This window comes from Protobothrops mucrosquamatus, unplaced genomic scaffold, assembly GCF_001527695.2.
Source record: "Protobothrops mucrosquamatus isolate PMUCROS unplaced genomic scaffold, P.Mucros_1.0 scaffold454, whole genome shotgun sequence".
NCBI classification, from domain to species: domain Eukaryota; kingdom Metazoa; phylum Chordata; class Lepidosauria; order Squamata; family Viperidae; genus Protobothrops; species Protobothrops mucrosquamatus.
Window position 1 is genome coordinate 283,741 of NW_015386777.1, and position 20,701 is coordinate 304,441.

The following is a 20,701-nucleotide window of genomic DNA, read 5'->3' on the forward strand; positions in this document are numbered from 1 at the left end:
AGATTTAATAGTAGTAAGATATCTGAGAAAGAAAGTAGGGTCTAAAATAATGAACTATGTGATTTCCTGAATTCAAACAAAAAACTAGCTACGTATTTAATGCTCGTTTAGTATAAATAATATTATTTTGAGAAACTGATGAAGTTTACGTACATTATAGGCTGACTGGGGAAGGAAAAGGAGAGAAGATGAAAACTTTGATCAAATTATTTTAAGAACAAATCCCATATTTCATTTCAGTAACTTAAATATTAACATTTTCCAGGTTATACACATCCACACACATCCCATCTTCTTGCAAACGTGCCACTTTTAAAAAGGAAGGACAGAATTAAATCTTACAGATATACATTCCCGGAAATTCAAGTGCTCTTTGAGTGCAACCGCTGGGGATGCTGAAGGGGCTGCCCCCGACAGCTCAAAATCAGCCAAAATATCTTTGCCCTGTCCCAGCTCTCCATTCTTTCCTACACAGACATCCTGAGTCTCTCTCGTTCTCTTCCCTTATCTCTCCCGCCGGCTTATCTCCATGACGGACTATTTGCGTGGCTCGAATTGAGCTCCCCTGCCTTGCCAAAGAGGGTCCAAGGGATCCTTTCAACAGCCACCTCCTGTTGAACTAAAGCTTCAAAAGGGGAGAACCGGCACCAGATTCCCTGCCGGCTTCCTGTCCTGACGTCTCCTCCTTTCTGACCCAGAAAAACCCAACGGCACCAACACTGGAAAGATCACACGCCAGAAGGAAGCAAGCACTGGAAATGGTGGGAGGGGAAGAATCCTAATCCGCATGGCGGAGCCCTCCTTGAAGGGCATCCTCTAAGTGCGCAAACTAGGCCAAGAAGCCTCCAGGCTAAGGGCCTACCTTGCTGGACCATTTCCTGGCTTCATCGTGGAGCTGCCTGGCGGCCATCATCATGGGCTGGTTAAGCACCTCGCCGGCCTTCTGCTCCGGGAACTCTTCGTCCTTCTCTTCAGGGGGTGGGGGGCGAGGAGGAGGAACCTCCCCTTCGGGCAGAGGGGGCTTTGGGGGAGCAAGTTCATCGGTGAGCTGCGGAAAGAAGCATTTTGGGTGTCAGCAGCCGGATCTATAGCAAATTCCATGATGGGCATTTTGAGGCTTTAGGCCTGGTTTGCCAAATTCAGAGTCATCCCTGTTGCTAGTTAATGTTTACAACAAGAGTCGTTTCTTATGACTCAGAAAGTGAATTAAGGAGCACCCCAAGACCTGCTACAAAATATTTTGAAAATGAAAAGGAGTACTATGTCATCAGTGTTTTGGGAATCGAACTTAGATGCCAAGTGATTTAGTTGTGCAATGCAGTCACAACCCTACAAACACACAAATGTTCTCTAAACCAATATTTTTCAAATCCTGGAAGCCCACCCATCTTAAAATTGCCAAGTCTGAAACACCTCGCTCTACACCAACGGCTGCTGGTTCGGATTCTCTCCTTCACCAAGCAGGGCTAAACGAATATTAGTGCTCCTTACGTGGAGCTGCTCGAGGTCAGGAGGAGGAGGAGGCGGGAAATCGGGCTCCTGGGGCTGGAAAGCATCTCGGACTCTGGCCACCGCTCCTAGAATCCTGTATCCAGAATCAAGAAAGTTCTTCTGCAAACCTGGCCAAAAAAACAAAAAGAAGATTATTTTAAAGTTTTGGAAGCAAAGTATTTTAATCTAGCAATTAACACTCGGTTTGGGCACCAAGTTGGCACCACCTGAACCCAAAACACACAAAACCTTCCAGTGATGTTAGGGACTCAGGAGCAAGGGGGCAGTGATAGGATAAAGGAACAAAGCAATTGTTAAACTTCTGTAGGAGAAGGAGTGGCAGAACCGGGGGGTAGAGTTAAACGAGGGATCAGTCTAGAATCCCTACGTTGCCACAAGCAAACTAAGTTCAATTTCCCTTGAACCAATCCTTATTTAACCCCAAGCAAATGCCTACTGTTAGTTGAGAAGATCCCTACACAAAGGCTTTTTGGTAATAAGTCAGTTTAAGTCGACCTTCACATGTGGACTTGAACTATTGCACATGACAACTCTCCGTTTTTCAACCTCCAGCACTGAATGTTGTATTACTCAAACAGCTATTTGACAAGAGACACATCAACAGACCTACACTGGTCTCATTCATTCATTCATTCATCCATCCATCCATTCATCCAATTTCTATAGCTCACCCAAGTCGGGGCGGCTTACAATTCTAAAATTCTAAAACCCATTAAAACAACCGAAAACCACTGAAACAATAAAAACCTCGTGTAAGTACAGCCGTGATGACAGATCCACTGATAGTAAAGTCGAGCGATCGTCACTTCACACATTCCAAGCCCCGGTCCCGGGTACACAGCCCGGTTTATAAAGCCTCGCAAAAGGCCAAGAGGGTTGGGGGCCACTTTTATGTTCCAAGGGGGGCGGGGAACCATACCACCAGGCAGGGGCGAGAGCAGAGCCAGCCCGTCTTCCAGTTCCCGCCAGTCGACTCTTTGGCTGACAGGATCTACAGCCCGCCCAAACTGCTGGGTCGGATTGGATGGGTGGAAACTCTTGGGGAAAGGACGTTCTCCTCCCGTAACTTGGCGGTGCCTCTTACACTGCACTGCTGAAACGGCTTCACAAGCTGTCGGTGTCTCTGCACTTCCCCGGGGCCAACCTCAAAGGCCAGAAGCTTGAGACAGGCTGGTGAAAGACTTACCCGGGTCAGAAATGTTGCCTGCCACGGCTTTTGCATCCATCACCATTGGCGAAATGGTCTTGCTCAAGTCATCCGAGGCAGCTTTAATAGCTTCACGGAATTTAGGATCTTCTGAGTTTTCCACCTCTTTCTTTGCCACCAGCAGGATACGGTTCGCTCGCCGGGCAATGCTGGTGGCCCCAGCTACCAGCATCTGTGGCTGAACGTTGGCCATGGCCACCTTGCATTTGTCCAGGTCTTTCTTAATGGCTTCCTCAGAGGCGTCCAGCAGGGATTTGGTGTCGATGGCTTCATCCACTAAGCCTGGAACGGCACATTCAAAAATGTACCTCCTTGTACATCCATGTGTAACCCACATGTTGCTTGAGACCAAGCTTCCCTCACGCATCATGTGGTTAGACCAGGGATGTCCAACCTTGACAACTTTAAGACTCGTGGACTTCAACTCCCAGAATTCCCCAGGCAGCTTGAAATCCATGAATCTCAAAGTTGCCACAGCTGGACACCCCTGAGTCGATCGGCCTGCCCAACAGAAGCAGGATGGGCCTCTCCTCTAAATGTGGGCCACCAAGAATGTCTGCTCTGCTCCCTTAACTGTCTTATCTTGCCTCCGGAAAGTTTCCACATTCGTGAATTCTATAACATCCTCCAATATTAATGGGCTTCATGAGTGGTTAAACTAGGAACACATTATGTTTATATTCAGGGAAGGAAAAAGATAGAATCCCTCAAAACTATTTTAATAAAAAACAATCCTGCACCATGAAGAGTTTGGATGGGATTTCAAAAGGCAGAAAGGAGACCGTATTTCTTTGCTTAATAGAGTGACCTAGGCTATACTAACGTTAATCATAACATAATATTTGGCCAACTGGCTACTCACAAATAACTCCTTTTTGGCAAGATATTTTGAGAGTCCAGCTACAGAATTGTCTCAAATCTTTTCTGTCTGGGGATCAAACCAACCTTGCTTGACCTGAGAAATGACTCTGAAATCTGAGGACAGAAGTGTTAAATCTTTATACTTTGTTTATTCCTTTGGCCAAGTATGGTTAGACCCACCAGCACACCTAGGGGGGACCGTCCTCCGTGTCAGGGCAAAATGTTATCAAAATATGATATAACTTGTTTAAAACCCCAGCCTGTCCTGATCCCCAGTACTCGCTTCTTCTTCCTCTTCCTCTCCTTTGTGCAAAGTTAAGAGCACCTAATAATCCTCTTCCTTTTTCTTTCAACCTCTCGCCCATTATCTTCACAGAGTAATATACAGCCACCAACATGGCTAAAAATAATTGCACGGGTGGGGTTATTTCACCTGTCATTTTTTCCACATTATCGATCCATTGGTTCTTCATGGTCTCAAAATGTTCATAAGCAGCCTGATTGCCAGGATTCCTCAACAGGATGCGAGCGGCAGACACTACCTGCAGATAGAAAGGTATCTCAGGAAGGACAATAAGCAAATCTCCTGGGATTTTTATTTTTATTTTTTTTTGGTCAGCCTTAATAAACGGAAAGTTTAATGTATCATTTGGAACAGACACCAGACTGAGGATTTTCAGGAATGGGGGGACATTGAAAACTGCTTGAAGATACTTTAAAGGTTTTGAGATTCCCAAAACTCTTTCTGGTCATGAGTTTAAACAGCAACAGTCCTGGCACTTAAGACTTGCACACTGCTCCATGGGGCTTTATGGCACTCTCTGCAGAGGTCTACAGAGGCAGCCTAGTGGGGGCAACGTGCTACCTGAGAAGAACGTAATGAAAATCGGTATCTCATGGTTTTCAAGGAAGTGCTCAGCTGAATCCTACTCCAATGTTCCCTTCAGAAATTTGAAGAACAAGATTCCAGTCTTCCCAACATGGTAGTTTTTAAGCAAAGCTCAGACAACCATTTATCTGGGATGGCCCCCCCTGTCCTGAGAGAGGCTGGAAGTCTCCCAGCCCTTTGATTCTATGATCATTACTTGCATTCCGTAACATGGGATGCTTGATTTAGGAAGACCACCGCATCCCTGAATTCTTTAGATGACTTCCAGGTCTATGGAAGTCATTTCCTTACTTTCAATCCTAGATTGTGATCAAGCCTAAAGTCATAACATTTTAGGGATGTTGTGATGGAGACAGGGAGAGAGAAAAAGAGAGAGAGAGAGAGAAAGAGAGGGAGAGTCAGAGGAAGAGAGAGAAATGGCGAGAAACAGCAAGAGTCAGGGAAAGAGAAAGAGAGAGAAAGAAGTAGAGAGTCAGAGAAAGAGAGAAAGAGAGAGAAAGAAGTAGAGAGTCAGAGAAAGAAAGAGAGAGGGAGGGAGGGAGGGGGACCCACCTGAGGCGTCAGTTCCCTTGCTGACTTCACGGTCGCCTGGATGCCCTCCACGGTACTTTTGTTGGCTGTCCCAACAGCCGCCGCTTTCTCCGCCGTGGCCCCCAGCCTCGCCGCGTGATTCTCAAAGTTGGCTGCCCTTTCCTCAAAGACCTGGAAGGTTAAGTGAGCCCTTTACAAACTGAAAAAGGCCCAAGAGTTTAAACCGAGCCAGGACCAACTTACACAAGCCCATTCAGCCTCGGCTTTATGAAGAATATTTCAGAGATTCACCAAAGGCTCATTCAGTGGGAACACCGAAATATTCTTCTTTTGGGAGAATCCCTGCTTGCTCTATCAGAGCAGAGAACGATGACAGTCGTGTGAATCAAGTAATGGAGAAATAAGCACCACAGAGAGGACCTTCTGGCCCTTATTTTCATATTTGTATAAGGTGGCTTGTTTAATTAACCAATGAAGTAGAAAAAATAGAGAAAGCTCACTCAGCTACTGATCATCAAAGATGCCCTGAAGCAGGAACAAAAACAGAACCTGGGAGTGTTTCCCGGGCAGTCAATCCAGCCCTGGGATCCACAGTGAGCAACGTCTCTTAAGGTGCGACGTGTCTGCAGGTGGTCCTTGACTTATGGCCCTCACTGAGCCTGGGAATTACGGTTGTCAGTCACGATGATCGTAAAGCAGATCATGACCTGACTGGCCTGATTTTACGAAACCCATTCTTCGGTGTGGGCAGTTTTTGCTGGACACTGGAAGTAAATGCCGCCGGTTTCCAGCAAAAACACTGTAAATTGTCATTCCGTGACAGTGGGAGAGTGCAAATGACCGTAAATGTGGTTGGGCCGGTTGCTGAGGGTCCAAAATGTGATCTCACGGCCACGGGGGAAAGAATTGGAACATCAGAACTGGGCCATAAGCAGCTTTGGGGCTGTTTGCAATAACTCTGAAAGGTCACTGAGTGACTGGTCAGACGTCCAGCTAAACCACAATTCATTCTGCAGCCACTGCTGCCTCTGGCTTCCGTGCAGCAGCCCCCACCCCCCACCCCCCGGTCACTGGCTCCAGGGCGAGAGGTTGCTTCTGCTTAAAAGCGGAGGAGACGCCTTTTCAGGACTGTTCAGCCAGGGCTGCCGGCCGGTGTAGGGAAGAAGCGCCCCACTGGCACAGCTGAGGGTTGAGCTGGACCTAAGCTAATCACAGGATCCTTGTCTGCTGTTCCCACTGCAGGAATCCCAGGCTGGAAATAGAGCACAAACCCTCTTCCCACCAGAGGGGAACGGGTGGGTCTCCCAAGAGATGAAGTGTTTCCAATTCAATTGGAGAGCTTTGAGCCTAAATTTAGGGATGCAGAGAACTGGACAATCAAACACATTGCTTAGTTCCCAAACTGTAGGCGATGACCAGGCTGAGCCCGAGGGAGGGAGGGAGGGGTCAAGCGCCTCATCAGTCTTGAGTCCCTTCGTGCCCACAAGGGATCGACCTCCAGCCCTCCCTGAATTCCTTTGACTCTTAACTACCACCAATTTGCTTTGATTGTTAGTAGTTCAGATTCTTCTAGAAAGTGTTAGCATGCATTAAACCTGCATTCCTTTGAACCGCCTGGGCTCCTAACATCTTGCACCTGACATAAACCTAACTTTGAAGGCCACTGACTTTGTTCTGTCTAATTAAATTACATGTAACAGTATTTACAAAAGTTAACTTTAAGAAATAAAATGTTGGACATAGAAATAAAGTACTGTTTGAAAAAAATCCTGTTAGTTCATTGATATAGAATCCTCAAAGACCGGCATCTTCAAAATGACGATAGTTACATCGCTTTAAGCAGAGCAGGCTGGAAGGGCGGAAATTAACATTTCTGCTGGCCAAATGTTGATTCTCAGACACCCACTCACCTCCTCCCTGTTGGACGCATCTGGAGGAGCAGTGGCTGCTACTGCCAACAGCTTGATTGGGGTTGTGGTATCGCTAAACACTTCCGACACTTCCTGGGTCATAGCTTCTTGCATCCTTGATTTAAGATCCTTAACAAGAATTAAGAAATTTCACATTGAGAGATGCATCTAATGAAAAGCAGTTTTCCAATATCTCAGGGGCTGCCCCAAAGAAGAGGGAGTCAAGCTATTCTCCAGAGCACCTGAAGGCAGGACAAGAAGCAACGGGTGGAAACTAATCAAGGAGAGAAGCAACCTAGAACTAAGGGGAAACTTCCTCACAGTGAGGACAATTCATCAGTGGAACGTCTTACCTCCGAAAGCTGTGAAAACTGGAAGTTTTCAAGAAGAACATAGAATATCAGACTTGGAAGGGACCTTGGAGGTCTTCTCGTCCAACCCCCTGCTCAAGCAGGAGACCCTACTCCATTTCAGACAAATGGCTGTCCAACCACTACACCAAACTGACTCTCTTTTTTTCCCCCTTATTCTTTTCCAATGTTATTGCAGGAGGAGGACAGGCAGAGCCTCGGGGGCGGGTGTGTGTGTGTGGAGTCAAGAGAGGCATCAGACTAGAGTCCTTATGTTCTCACAAGCAGGCTAAGTCCAATCCCTCTTGAGTTCTGTTCTTATCTAGTCCCAATTTAGTGCTGATCATTAACTGACTGGATTCCAACAGATAACGGTAAAGGCCTCCCCTGCCCAGCCGTGTCCGACTCTAAGGGGCAGGTGGTGCTCATCTCCGTTTCTTAGCCGAGGGAGCGAGCGTTGCCCAAAGACATTTCCGTGGTCATGTGGCCAGCGTGGCTATACGCCAAGGCTGTTGCCTCCCCACTAAAGTGGTACCTGTTTTTCCACTCGCATTTGCATGCTTTCTAGGTGGGCAGGAGCTGCGGCAAGGAACGAGAGCTCGCCCCGTCCTGCAGCACTTGGGTCTCGAACCCCTGCTGTCATCTCTCCAGCCGACAAGCTCAGCGTCTTTAACCACTCCCCCCCCCTTATGAATAGGCAGGAGCAGTGAGTCACCTTAAGTGGAACTCAACATCCAGCCCTGGTTCTTCCCGCCTGACAGTTGTGCTCTGGGCTGTCCACTAAGTTTAAAAGGGCAAATCTATTGAAAATCTGCTGGGAAAGCCTTCTGGGCCTCCTCTTTACCTTCAGCGCCTCCTGCAGCTGAAGAGCCACGACTCTGGCCTGTGGGGAGTCGCCTTCTCCTCTTGCGGCCAAATCAGCTAACTGGGCAGCCAGCTGCTCCACCCGGTCACACTTGGCAAGCAAGTCCTGGCGGTAGGGCCCCATCATGACGTTGGCAAGGCGGCGCCCTTCGGCCACCAGTCCCCGGAGGGAAGCCTGGCCTGCATAAAAAGTAATTCACCTTTCCGTTAGATGCTCTCCTGGTTCACTGAGGAGGCAAGAAGAGAGAGCAGCCTGGGCCAGAGGGAAAATTAGCTGGAGTAAAATCAAGAAGCGTCATGGCAGGCCACTGCAGGAAAGGCTCTCACCTCTCCCGTGTTAAAAGGTGAAGGTTTCCCCCTGTCCAGCTGTGTTCCACTCCAGCGTTGTCCGAAGACGCTTCCGTGGTCATGCGGCCAGCATGGCTATACACGGAGGCGCACGGAACGCTGTTACCGCCCCCACCGAAGTGGTACCTATTTATCTACTTGTATTTGCTTGCTTTTGAGCTGCTCAGTGGGCCTGCCATTACGCTGAGGCAAGGAACGGGAGCTGAGGCAAGGAGCTGAGGCAAGGAACGGGAGCTCCTCTCAAATCCGGGCTGTCAGCTCTGCAGCTGACAAGCTCAGCCATCGCGCCCCCTTTTTCCAAGGCTCCTAGACTGCCACATCAGAGAGACCTTGCTGCGCGCCCTCTCTGAGGAAGTGACATTGACCAGCTTACCTACACCCCGATCATCAACCGTAGGGTTGTCTATCCATCTTTGAGCTTGCTCAATCTTGCCTTCCAGATGAACAGCTGGCTTGACGGGCCTGCTGTTTGCAACAGCCTTGTTGGTTTTGGACTGCAAATTCTGAAGCGATGTCGCTATTTGCTTGGCTAATGCCCGGGCTTCTGGCGAATCGCCTTTCCCACTGTTGGGAAAAGAAAGGCTGCTAAGTAAGCCTTGTAAAGGGGTCCATTAAGAAGACAAAGTTCAAGCGCGAGAACTGTGAATCAGCTACTTACAAGCTTAAGCACCGTCGCTCCTTAAACTTAACAATGCCCAAAGGATTTGTTAAGTGGTGATACAGGATCGTATTTACAAGGGAAAATAAGAATGGTAAGCAGAAAAAAACAAACGAATGTCATTAAGAAAGGTTAAATTTACACTGCTGTTGTCTGGAGACTTTGCATAAGACACATCTTAAGAAGTGGAAGCATTACTAAAACTGCAAACCTATCTCAGTTTTATCCCAATTCTCAAAGCGTCCTCCAAACAACACTGGATTATTCGTTCACTCGTGCACTGAATTTATGTAGCTGCCCGTCTCACAGCTGAGCAGCACAGATCAAGGCTAAAAGCAATTGATTTATTGTTTTATTTGTTAAATTTATTTATCACCCATCTTGCTGTAGGCTTACTTTGGGCAGCTTACAACAATAAAAAGGAAGAAATGAAATGAGTGTAAGCAGAACAGAAGAAAAATAATAGAACAATAAAATAAACAATGAAAAAGAAAACAAGGCTACATCAATAACAAAATGATGGATGGATGGAGAGCAGAGAGCAAAGGGGGGGGGAGATGATGGAGTCTGCCATCAATCCAGCAGTCATCACTTAAATATTATTATTTAGATATTATTTGTGTTTAAATATTGATATTATTATTTACATATTATTATTAAAAAACGTAAAAAAACCCAGAAGGCTAAAAAAGCACAAATTTTAGGCAAAGAGCAGATGTTATCCCAACATCTCACCAGTCCCCGGGGATCCCCCACGCCTGATGGCACAACCAGGTTTTGAGGAGCTCCTGGGAGATCCATGGGGTGGAGCCAGCCTCACTTTGGGGGTGGGAGGGAGGAGGTTGCATAAAGTGGGCACCACGATTTGAAGGATAGCTTGAAGGTGCAAGGAAATCCATCTTCCTCCCCTGTCTTGCCCTGAATGATCACGGATCTCTGGGCACCTCAAACGACCGCTGTTCCTATACGCCCACAGAGCTTCCCGTCCCGCAAATAACGGATGCTCAGCAGCAACACAGAGGGGCAAGGCTATTCCAGCGTGAAAGCACAGTAGCCCTTTAAAGCAGAGTTTGCCAATCTTGGCAACTTTAGGATTGGCTGGGGAATTCTGGGAGCTGAAGTCCACGCCTCTTAAAGCTGCCAGAAGCCCTGCCTAAAAGCGATGGGACATACACGGTGGAGCCAGGCCACTGAAACACAGGGATACTTTTGAATGCCTACAAAAGAGGTCAACACATACTGTTTTCGAAGGTCGGACAATTTAGCTGTCAAAGCAGAGATTTCTCCCAAGGACCGCAAAATGTCATCTCTCTCTTTGGGGTCTTCGCAGAGCTCTGCAATTTTCCTGGCTTCAGTCATAATTCCTCGGATGTGTTCTTCTCCTTCGCTGCCCCCGTTAGGATCTGCCAGCCAGCTCTTCACAAAGAGAAACAGGGGAAGGGGGTGTCAAGAGGGGTCTGCGTGTTGTCTCTGAGTCTCCCTCGCTCTAACATTAAAATGCTGTTCGGGTCAAAACTGACTCAACGGCAGATAACGTAGCCCACACTTTCTTGGTGGAGCCAAGGTCTGTCCTCAAGGTTAAAACCAAGAGTTCTCTGGCATAAAGTGAATTTACAAGAAGTCGACGGGAAGAATACACAAGATTTGCAACTGTTGAATTCAGTCATTCTCAAATCATGACAGCAACGGAAGTCATGATCATTTAGACACCAGAATCGCTTTAAGGGTATCCGCCACCCACCCACCCTCCTCCTCCGGGCAGGACTGGGGGTACCTGGGCAGCGTCAATCTTCTTGGCAATGGCCTGCTTGGAGTTGGTCATGGCCTCCAGCTTGCGAGCCGCGTTTTCCACTTTGGCTGTCAGCAAGTCCAGCCCTTGAGCGATCTGCTGAGCTTTCTGCATTGCGAGAGGGGTGGTCCCCTGCCCCCTGCCCAAGGGGAGAAAGAGTCATAGAAGCCCTTTCAGATTTTGCTCAGGTAACCTTACAATAAAGTCAGAGCTAGCGCTCCTGAGGGTAACTCCTTGTCTGGACTAACTCACAAGGCTGACATCAGGAGCAAGGAAAAGCACACGAAGAAAGCCTTAAATAACATTAAAGAGTACCTTAGACCCTGCCAGCCCAATTTGTGCAAGCAGCAGGCACCAGTGCTCACTTGTGTGAGCTCTCACTCACACAAATGAAGCTGTGCGCACGCGTGCACACACCTGCCCCTCGTACAAAACCATCCCCTCTTGTCCCCTCCTCCCCTGCTGGGTCAGGCCACTGACACGGAAAGATTGGGGACCCCTGCTTTAGAGCAACTCTAATCTGAGGACGATTTGACAAGCAGAATGCCGGGAAAGGTAACCCCTTGAACAAGCCTAACCCACCACTGTTATAGCCCTGGTAAAATAAATAGATACAAATTCTCCCCTCTGGGTGATTTTAGCTTCTTCTTTTTTTTTTTTTTTAAAGAAAGGCAAGTTTTGTAATTTGTTGGTAGTGGGTTACCTGGCCCGAAGATCAGCTAGTTGATCCGTCAGCTGGCCCAACATTTTGCAGGTGCCTAGAATCTCCCGGCGTTCTTTACCTGCGCACAATTCTCCAACATTTCCTGCTTCATCCAGGATTTGTCTTATGGCTTGTTCGCCAGCGTCCCCTGGGAAGCAAGAATGGGTGAGTAGAGGCCATATATCTGATGCATAATCATGCAAATTCCCAATCACAGCGCTGACTTACTGAGAATTCTAACAGCTAATTTACCTATGCATGGAAGCAGGGCTATTCTGCTCAAAAAAAAGGCACAAAAAACAATAACATGGATAAATGAACAGAATCTAAAGTTCCGAGATCCACCTTCTCTTAAACCAGGAGTCTCCCACTGGTTGGCCCAAAATAATAGGCAGCAAATTCAGCAGCAGATGAAACAGAGTAAAAAACGTATCTCCAGCCAAACGGTCACAAGGCCAATTGTCCCTTGTTCCAGAGGAGCTTGTGCTAGCTAGAGGCTGACCGTCTCCTTGCTTGACCGCCGGAGATGAACTGCAGGCACCTCAACCATGTCACTTGTTGCTGGGATTAATACCGGGAACCTGCATGTCAACTTCTCATTAGCTCCCTGTCAAATGCAATCCATTGTTGGGTTTTGTTTTTTTTAAAAAAAGTTTAAGTGTTAGACTTGGGAAAGAAAATAAATATAATTCTGCAAATCTGGAGCCAAGATTTTGTTTTACTAACTGCTGACATCCTAATATATAGTAAAAACAAGTTAGTTACATTCATCTTAATAGCATAGCATGGCGTGTGTCAGAAGTTATTCCATCAATTTAAAATCTTATCAACACTCTGGGGCCAATATAATCAAATCAAGATGGAGAGACAAATTGATTTAATTAATTATAGAGCTCTACTCATATACACTATATTTATTTAAATATGGATCGTATTTTTTAACAAATGAGTTATCCTAATACAACAATAAATAGGCAATAACCAAGAACAGAAACCATTCCAGAATATTAATTAAGGAAGATTACAAGCTAAATTATTTGGATAACTTAACAAAATGAGCAAGGATTTCCAAACTCTCTTCAGGAGGAGCTTGTCCACTAACGCAGGGGTAGCCAATCTTGGCAACTTTAAGACTTATGGACTTCAACTCCCAGAATTCCTCAGCCAGCCATGCTCCAAGAATTGCTGACTGGCTAAGGAATTCTGGGAATTGAAGTCCACAAGCCATAAAGTTGCCAAGGTTGGAGACTCCTGGCCTGAAGTATTTTTGGCCCTCAGTCTCATAGCTTTCTGGAAGCTCTTCCCTTTCAGGATGGACATACCGTGACCCCTCTTCTTAATTTTACCACTTTTAGCGTTGTATTTTATTCATGTTTTAATTTTTGATTTGTGCCTTTTTTAAAAAACACCATCTCTGTGAGCTGCCTAGAATCTGAATGGAAGGATGGGCAAAGAAGCTGAGACAAACACATTTTGCAAATATGTAGCCTAATATCAATTTGCTTTTGTTGAAGGGATCTAAAAGCTTCCCCAGGAAGTAACTTGTGTTTATGGGTGCAATTTATGCCATCGAAAAAGGAAAATGCTGTAATAACTGTATCATAATTCAGCATCCCCAGAATCTCGGCTTCTGTTTTGCCAACAGGCATAAATTTGAGAAGAAAGAAAGCGATGGTTCCTTAACGGAGGGGGAGAAATGGGACTCAGCAGGACTGTCGCCGAGGGGGGAAGCACTGCGGTGCCATGGATGCTGCTCACTCAGCTGTTGACAAAACCAACATAGATTGTGGATGATGGTGTTATCCTTTCAGTCGGGTCCAACTCTTGGCAATTCTGTGGGCCAGGTAGTCTCTCCCCTTCTTCCGATCTGGCCCTGCTCCTTCGAGTTGTTCTAAGCTCTGGCTGATGGCCACTTGGACGGTCTCCGGCCACCGTCTTCTTTGGCGACCTAGTTCCCTTTTACCGCTAACTCTTCCAAACACAGTTGCTTTCTCCAGTGAATTCCCCCCCCCCCCCAAATGACGTGCCCCAAATAAATGAGACACAGTTTCATGATTTTGTCTTCCAGTCACAGTCTGGTGTTATGTGCTTCAGGATTTGCTTGTTGGTCACCTTGGCTGTCCAAGGTATACGCAGGCGCCTTCTCCTATCTATTCCGTCCCCTCCATGAGGATACCCCATTGTTGTGGGGGAGGGGCGTGTGCGTTCTGTTGAGAGCTGTGCTGGAGGTATACCACCAGGAAGTATACCAGAACGGTCACTCCAGCCAGACAAGTCCCAACCGAGACTAAGAATATCCACCACCCATTAACCGTGAGACAACAGAGAAGGAAACCCATACCGGATCGGTCATTGCCCGGGTGAACAAGGACCGCGGCAAAGGGGCTTAATTTAGCCCTGGTTGAATTTTTTTCATCTGTCCCAAGAGCTAACTTGCCATTTCCCTCTTGAATAATACTCTTTCCGGTCGTCCCACCCCATTCTGATCCCTGTGGGCATCACCTGCTGGAGCAGTGGGGTCCCTGAGCCAGCCCTTGGCCTGCTTCATCTTGGAATCGATTAGAGCCAGCGCCCTCTTCATGGCTTCCGTGTCCTTTACAGAAAAAGAAGAAAATAGGAGATTATCCTCATAGACAACTAACAAATCCCGGTGTTGGTGCAATTTATGATACAAAATGCTTCTTGGTTCGCAGGCAGTTCTCTCCCATGATAAGCAACTCATGGAATTATCAATATCAGAGCCATTTCTGTTACTGAAAAGGCACAAGGTAGAGCATGCATTCTGTAAGGCCTTAGTTGTGGTCCATTGTTTTCCAAGCACAGAACACTCAGAGAAAAAAAAATTAAGATGGCATTCAGAACAAATGTTAAATCTTTACCCTCACAAAATAGAATAGCCACACAGAACACCCCATGCACACTTCTCTCCATGAGTGGTGAGAATATTCTTATTTATTGGTATCTAATGCATTAAAAAGGGGGGGGAGCCAATTTGCCAATCACCACAGCACCACATAACACTCAAAACCCAAAGCAGATACTCAGGTCGGTTCTTCAAACTTTACATGATGCCAGAAGATGGAATTTGGAGAGTGGAAGACTTAAAATGAGATGTAAAATAGTTCATTTACCTGTTTTACCCTCTGCATTTTAAAAGGAAGTTCCTAAACCACTTGATTTAACAACCAGAAATAGGAGAGATTGATTGCTTAGAATCCCATGTCTGCCCATCTCATATAATGGGACAATGAGGGGTTAGCACATTCAGACATTGATACAATAACACATACAATGGATAAAAACACGTCAGAAATAAAAAAGAAAAAATGGCCGAATGATGTTAGGAAGCATTTTCTGTTTAGAAGATTCAGGACAAAGAACACCCCATAACTCTCCCTTGACAAGCAAGCCAAGATTATACGTCCTGTAATCCTCACCATGCAGAATCTAGCCCTTTTAAAAAGTTTGCTTGCTAGTCGGGACCGTTGAAGTCTGGGAGGGCCTGGGCTTCAGGAGAAGCGAGAGAACCGATTAGGGGTTCAGAGACCTCCGCTAAGGGGTCTCCCATTCACCTGTCTCATTTCGGAGTCCAGACGGGTGTCACTTCCACACACAGTGAGAGCAGAGCAGGGAGGAAACAACCCTTTCCTCAAAGAAGCAGATCCCACTGCACAGACCCCATTGCAGGTCACCTTCCAGGCAGCTTTGGTCAACCAGGAGAGACCCTGTCAAACAGCCGGCTGAGCTCACAGTCCGGCGGACGCTGCCCACGAGCTCAGGAGTTACCGCTGTAACCCCTACAATAGTCTGCCTTGCTTGCAGTCCAACTCCAAGCAAATCCAAACATGTACATAGACATGCCAAGGGCAGGAAACCGGGAGTCTAGGCAGTTCAAATGAATATAGGTTTATCGTATGCTAACGCTCTCTACAAGAATCTGAACTACTAACAGTCAGAGCAAACTGGTGGTAGATAAGAGCCAACGGAATTCAAGTTGGGCTGGACTGAGAGCTCTGGTGGGCACGAAGGCACTCGAGGCTGATGACGCGCTTGGCCTCCCTCCCTCAGGCTCAGTCTGATCAACTCCTACAATATACATGTACATGTACAGACAGAACCTTTATTTTGGTCATTGACCAATAAAAAGTGTATATGTACACGTATAAAAATTATCTTTTTGTAGACTTATGGCGCTGTCACAAACAGATGCATGTATTAAACATTGCATTTGGAGGTATGGTAAGATAGGAGGGCATCTAATTCGATTTATGTAATTTATGCCTCATAGCCCATTTCGCCATGTCCCTAAACACAACATTTGATATGCATCTGTTTGTGACAACGTCTACAAAAGAGTCACTTCTCCCTTCTCATGAAGTTGAAATTACAAAGAACCGTTGCCCAGGCATGCCTGAAGCGTCCCTCACATCGACCATATCCCCCAAAGGAAAGGAAAAGTTGGGTGAAACGTCGCCCCAGAGAACGGGACGCTCGTCAGGCCCAGGCAGAAGGAGCTGGGGGTCTGGGAGAGCTACCGCAGCCCAGTATGGGTTTCCCCATCTTGCAAAATTCAAGGCCGACGGTCGTTCCTTGGAAACAGCCCCGTCACACAGCAAGACTCTCAATCGCTTGAAATACTCCGCCTTTAAAGGTGAGTACAGGTAGTCCTTGACCTATGACCACAATTGAGCCCAACATTTCTGCTGCTAAGCAAGACAGTCATTAAGTGAGCTGTGGCCCATTTTGCAACCCTTTTTGGCTCAGTTGTGAAGAGAATTAGTGTAGTTGTTGAGCGAAACCAGCTTCCCCCACTGACTTCGCTTGCCAGAAACCAACTGCGAAGGTCACAAAGGGTGATCACACAACCCCGGGACGCTGCGACCGTCGTAAATACGAGTCAGTTGCCAAGCGCCTGAATATTGATCACATGACCCTGCGGGGGGGGCACTGCAACGGTTATAAGTGTGAAAAACGGTCATCTTTTCCCAGTTCTGGTGTAACTGGAGTAACCTCATGAATTGTTGTTTAAGTCAAGGACTACCCGAAGTGTAACACAGGAAACCACACAACACACAGCACAACACCCTCGAGTCATGCTGTTCTGTTTTAGTAGAAAAGGCAGCAGTTGCGGGTTGAGGAAGAGATCTTACCTTCTAAAAGGGGAGGGGGGAGGGGAAAGGAGAAAATTAAGGAGAAAGATATATAGATATACATGTATATATTTATAAGTAGTAGTTCTAAGAAAAAAATTATCAATAATAGTGGGCTAATCTGCTATCAGTCCCAAGCGATAATGAGGCACCCTCTGCAGAACCTGACCCACAATCACAGTTCTGCCTTCCGTCGATCTCAGTGATTCGTAAGCCAGAATTCAATTCCATTTCACAGATTCGTGGTTTAGTGCAAAGGAAGCATCGCTAAATTCTGCGGGCCTAAGCGTGCTTAAATCAAAGTGATGTTTTTTAAAAACTCCCAGTTTACAGGAGATACAATATTGGGACACCCGGTAAGTCACAAAGCTGCAGAATCGAAACCAAATGTTGATTTATTCCTTTTGCCAGCAGCAGAGCAGAAGAAAAGGGCGGAGCTCTTGAGGTCAACCCCTCCCACAGGGTCATCCTGCTAAAACATAGTTTGTCCCTACATGGGAACTCCCGTCAATAAGAGCAATGGATAGAAGTGCACAGCTTGTGAGATGCTTGACAGTTCTGTGGTTCCCAACCCATTAAGGTCATTAAAAGTCTCTGAAAACTGTCATTTTCTCCCTGAAGCCAACACATTTGCAATGGTCCACTGACTGGAAATTTGCAGCTTTTCAACCAAAATCAAAAATTCAGTTTTAACCAGTTTAGGTCTCAAGTTATAAATCTGCGGGCATTTAAGTACCCATCTCAAAACTTAACTCCAGGAAGGAAGACCATGTCAATCTTTTTAGGATGTGGGAACTTCAACTTTCAAGATGTCCTTGGGATGTCCAAAGTCCACACATCTGAAAACGGGTGAGGTTTAAAAACATTCAGATTGTGATACTTTATTTGCCTATTGGGGCGTTTCCTTGCCAAGAGATGCAATTTTAAAACAAATAGCAATCCAATTTGTTTGATCCATTATAGGAAATCCGCAAAACAGTTTTAAAATATTCTCACTATATTTAATATTCTGCTAACGAAGGAACTGCATTACCTTAAAGGTAAAATCATATAACCAACTTAACTAGCATCGCTTTGTAAATCAGTACTTGGTGTTGTTGTTTTTTTTCTTCAAAATTTGGGTTCAGATTCTTACCTGTCTAATCCTAAATCTCTCTCAAACTAGGCAGGACACCCACCTTGCTGGCCCAAGCATCTTCATCCCAGGAAGTCAGCTGCAATACCCGGATTATTTCATTTATTTCTGTACTCATCTTCTCCACTGTAAATTTGCGGTTTTTCAAGGCTTCCTCAATTCCCTGGCTCTGAAAGTTCTTAGTTGTTACAAAAATCTTCATTGCTGCAGAAATTACACAGAGGGTCAAACAATAACAGGAAGATGCACTGGGAAATGTTCTTTTGCATAAACGTGGGCAGCATAAAGGATGATACCCTATATGGCCACATCCCCAAATTGATTATAATAATAGCATCCGATACAAACTTAAGGAAAGAAAAGTGAACAGAAAGAAAGAAAAAAACAAGAAAAGAGCTTAGAAAGCATAAAGAGAAAAGACAGACATAAGGAAGTAACTTCCAACCTTCATCACAATAATTTAAACAATTGTAGTTACTCTTCACCCTCCTAGAAGTTACATTTATCTCTTTACCCCACACCGTGTATTTGTTTATCTATAACCAAATCCATAAATCTTTTTTTTCAGTGCTGATGTCAACAGAAAGCCCAAAAAGGGTAGCCAGAAGTAACAACATACCTTGTTTTAACCTTGATCAAATAAACCATATTTATATCCTTTTCTTTTACTTCTAACAGACTTAATCTTTAGTTCATTCAAATATTGTTGTAGGATTTATCTTAATTTCTTCTTTGTCCTATGGCACAGAGTTCTTCAAGGCTTTAACAAGCCTCTTTTGTAAATTCAATAGGAAAAAATATATCCAGGTCACTCTCTGAGATTTTCATTTGTATTTCCCTTTTAAATTTTAAAATCTCAGCCAGTTTCTTTGGTAGACCCAGTGAAATATCCTTTTCTAAATCATTATCTTGGCTTGTCAGTTGTAAACCCACTTTTGATATCATTTCTACCTTGTCAGATAAAATTTGTTTTACATCTGACATTTCTTCAAAAACATCTTTTGGACATAGTCTACCCATAGAAGCAACATCATTATTGATATTGTTGATATTGGANATTGGAAGCTATGACTTCTGGAATTCCACTCTTCAAAAGTCTTTAAAAAATGCTTGTGCAATTCACTTTTGCAGATTTTTTGGGGAAATAATCAGAAGGAGCAGGTTTTTTTCCTAGTCAAGATTTAAAGTGCAGACCGTCGGTATTAAGTAACATTTCCTTTCTTAATCACAATTATTGTTATTGTTTGAGCTAAATGTTTGTGCTTTTCAACTTGATCCAAAATCTTGATCCAAAATCAAACAGAAGCAAGATCAGTCTGAACTGCCGTGCCCACTCAAGGCAAGCATCACAAATATAACAACATATAAATAGCCCCCCCTCCCGTTCACATGTCCCAGGAAGCCCAGCTTCCAGAACATAAATAGGAGATATGTAGACTATGTCAGCTGAGAACTTCCCCACCCCACCAAGACAGCCACAAATAAAACCACAGATTTAGTTCCACCGTAGGATTATCAGACATACAAGAAGAATCTATTTCTGAGCTCCGTTCACTATGCGTATTATTCCTTTGCTTCACACATTTATGGCGTCTGTCTTCACGCAACCCCGTGCTTGTTTTGACGGAGGGTTACCTGAAATGAGAACTGGGAGGAGATCCTTCACGGTGTTCATGGAGTTGACCAGCATGACCCGGTGCTCCTGGTGAGTCAGTTCTTGCTGTCGTTCGTCAATCATCTTGGCCATCTTTGTCATTCCTACATCAGAAAAGGGAAGAGGTTGTTTTCAAGAAGCAACATTTTGCAATTTCAGGCAAGAGCAAATTACATGAAAAATAACAAGCGAAAATGCAGCTTCTTTTCGGTGAAAGTTGTCACTGTGGATTAGGAAACAAATCTAAAACTGCACGTACCCTAATTTTGCCAGGTTCATCCATTTGAAAAAAGAGTACCAAAACATGAGAATTGTTAATGTTTTGAATTACAGTCAAAATAGCCCCCCCAATGGTAAATCAATGGGACATTTAGCAATATATGGCCCTTTTAGGCTTTTAATTAATTGCCTGTTTAAGGAAAGCAATGAAAACAGAAGCAGCTGGCTTGTGAGGGACCCGTTTCAATGGCCCAAAACTCCAAGGCCATCAGATATCCCTGCACATTGGGAGCTGACTGTATCCTGTGAGATAATGAATCAGTGAAAGGATGGCATCTCAGGAAGAACCAGGAAGTCCATAAACACTCATCTGACCTCTGCTGTTCACTGACTCTCTGCCCTTAAGCCAGTTATTCTCCATTGGCACTGATTTTCCTACAGCCCCACTGCACACAAAACGATAAAAATTACTTCCATTAAGCTCATCCAGTATTTTCTCCCCTTCCCTTCAGTTGTGTCCAATTCTCAGGGGCTGCCTGGGCAAGTCCCTGCCGTTTTCTGGGGGTCATTTTTCAGAAGTGGTTGCCACTGCCTCCTTCCTAGGGCTGAGAGACAGTGACTGGCCCCAAGGTCACCCATCTGGCTTTGTGCCTAAGGCGGGACTCCTGCTCCAGGTCTTCCGGTTTCTAGCCTGATGCCTTAACCACTACACCATACTATTACTCCATATAGCTGTTACGATAGAAGGAGATGCTAGATTTTATTGTTTTAAATGAGATGGTTTTTGTGTTTGTATACGTGTGAACAAAACATTGTTCCACGTAAAACATTTTCACAGCAGGTATGTTTGTTTGCTTATTGCTCAAACAATACGGTCGGTATACAACAAAAGCAAAAATAAAAAAGCACACTACGTTTTTT

General features: G+C 45.4%; 1 protein-coding gene across 1 annotated transcript in view; it reads right to left on the reverse strand.

Moving 5' to 3' along the window:
* Positions 1 to 20,701, reverse strand: part of VCL (vinculin) — a 44,181-nt gene that overhangs the window by 8,527 nt on the left and 14,953 nt on the right. Inside the window, exons 4-17 of the mRNA XM_015816461.1 lie at positions 19,543 to 19,665; positions 17,951 to 18,111; positions 14,125 to 14,215; positions 11,623 to 11,770; positions 10,905 to 11,058; positions 10,371 to 10,546; positions 8,846 to 9,036; positions 8,105 to 8,304; positions 6,911 to 7,039; positions 5,022 to 5,171; positions 4,014 to 4,122; positions 2,699 to 3,001; positions 1,492 to 1,619; positions 863 to 1,048 (exon numbers count right to left, since the gene is read on the reverse strand). Coding sequence (XP_015671947.1) covers positions 863 to 1,048; positions 1,492 to 1,619; positions 2,699 to 3,001; positions 4,014 to 4,122; positions 5,022 to 5,171; positions 6,911 to 7,039; positions 8,105 to 8,304; positions 8,846 to 9,036; positions 10,371 to 10,546; positions 10,905 to 11,058; positions 11,623 to 11,770; positions 14,125 to 14,215; positions 17,951 to 18,111; positions 19,543 to 19,665 — 2,249 coding nt within the window. The remainder of the gene's footprint in view (positions 1 to 862; positions 1,049 to 1,491; positions 1,620 to 2,698; positions 3,002 to 4,013; positions 4,123 to 5,021; positions 5,172 to 6,910; positions 7,040 to 8,104; positions 8,305 to 8,845; positions 9,037 to 10,370; positions 10,547 to 10,904; positions 11,059 to 11,622; positions 11,771 to 14,124; positions 14,216 to 17,950; positions 18,112 to 19,542; positions 19,666 to 20,701) is intronic.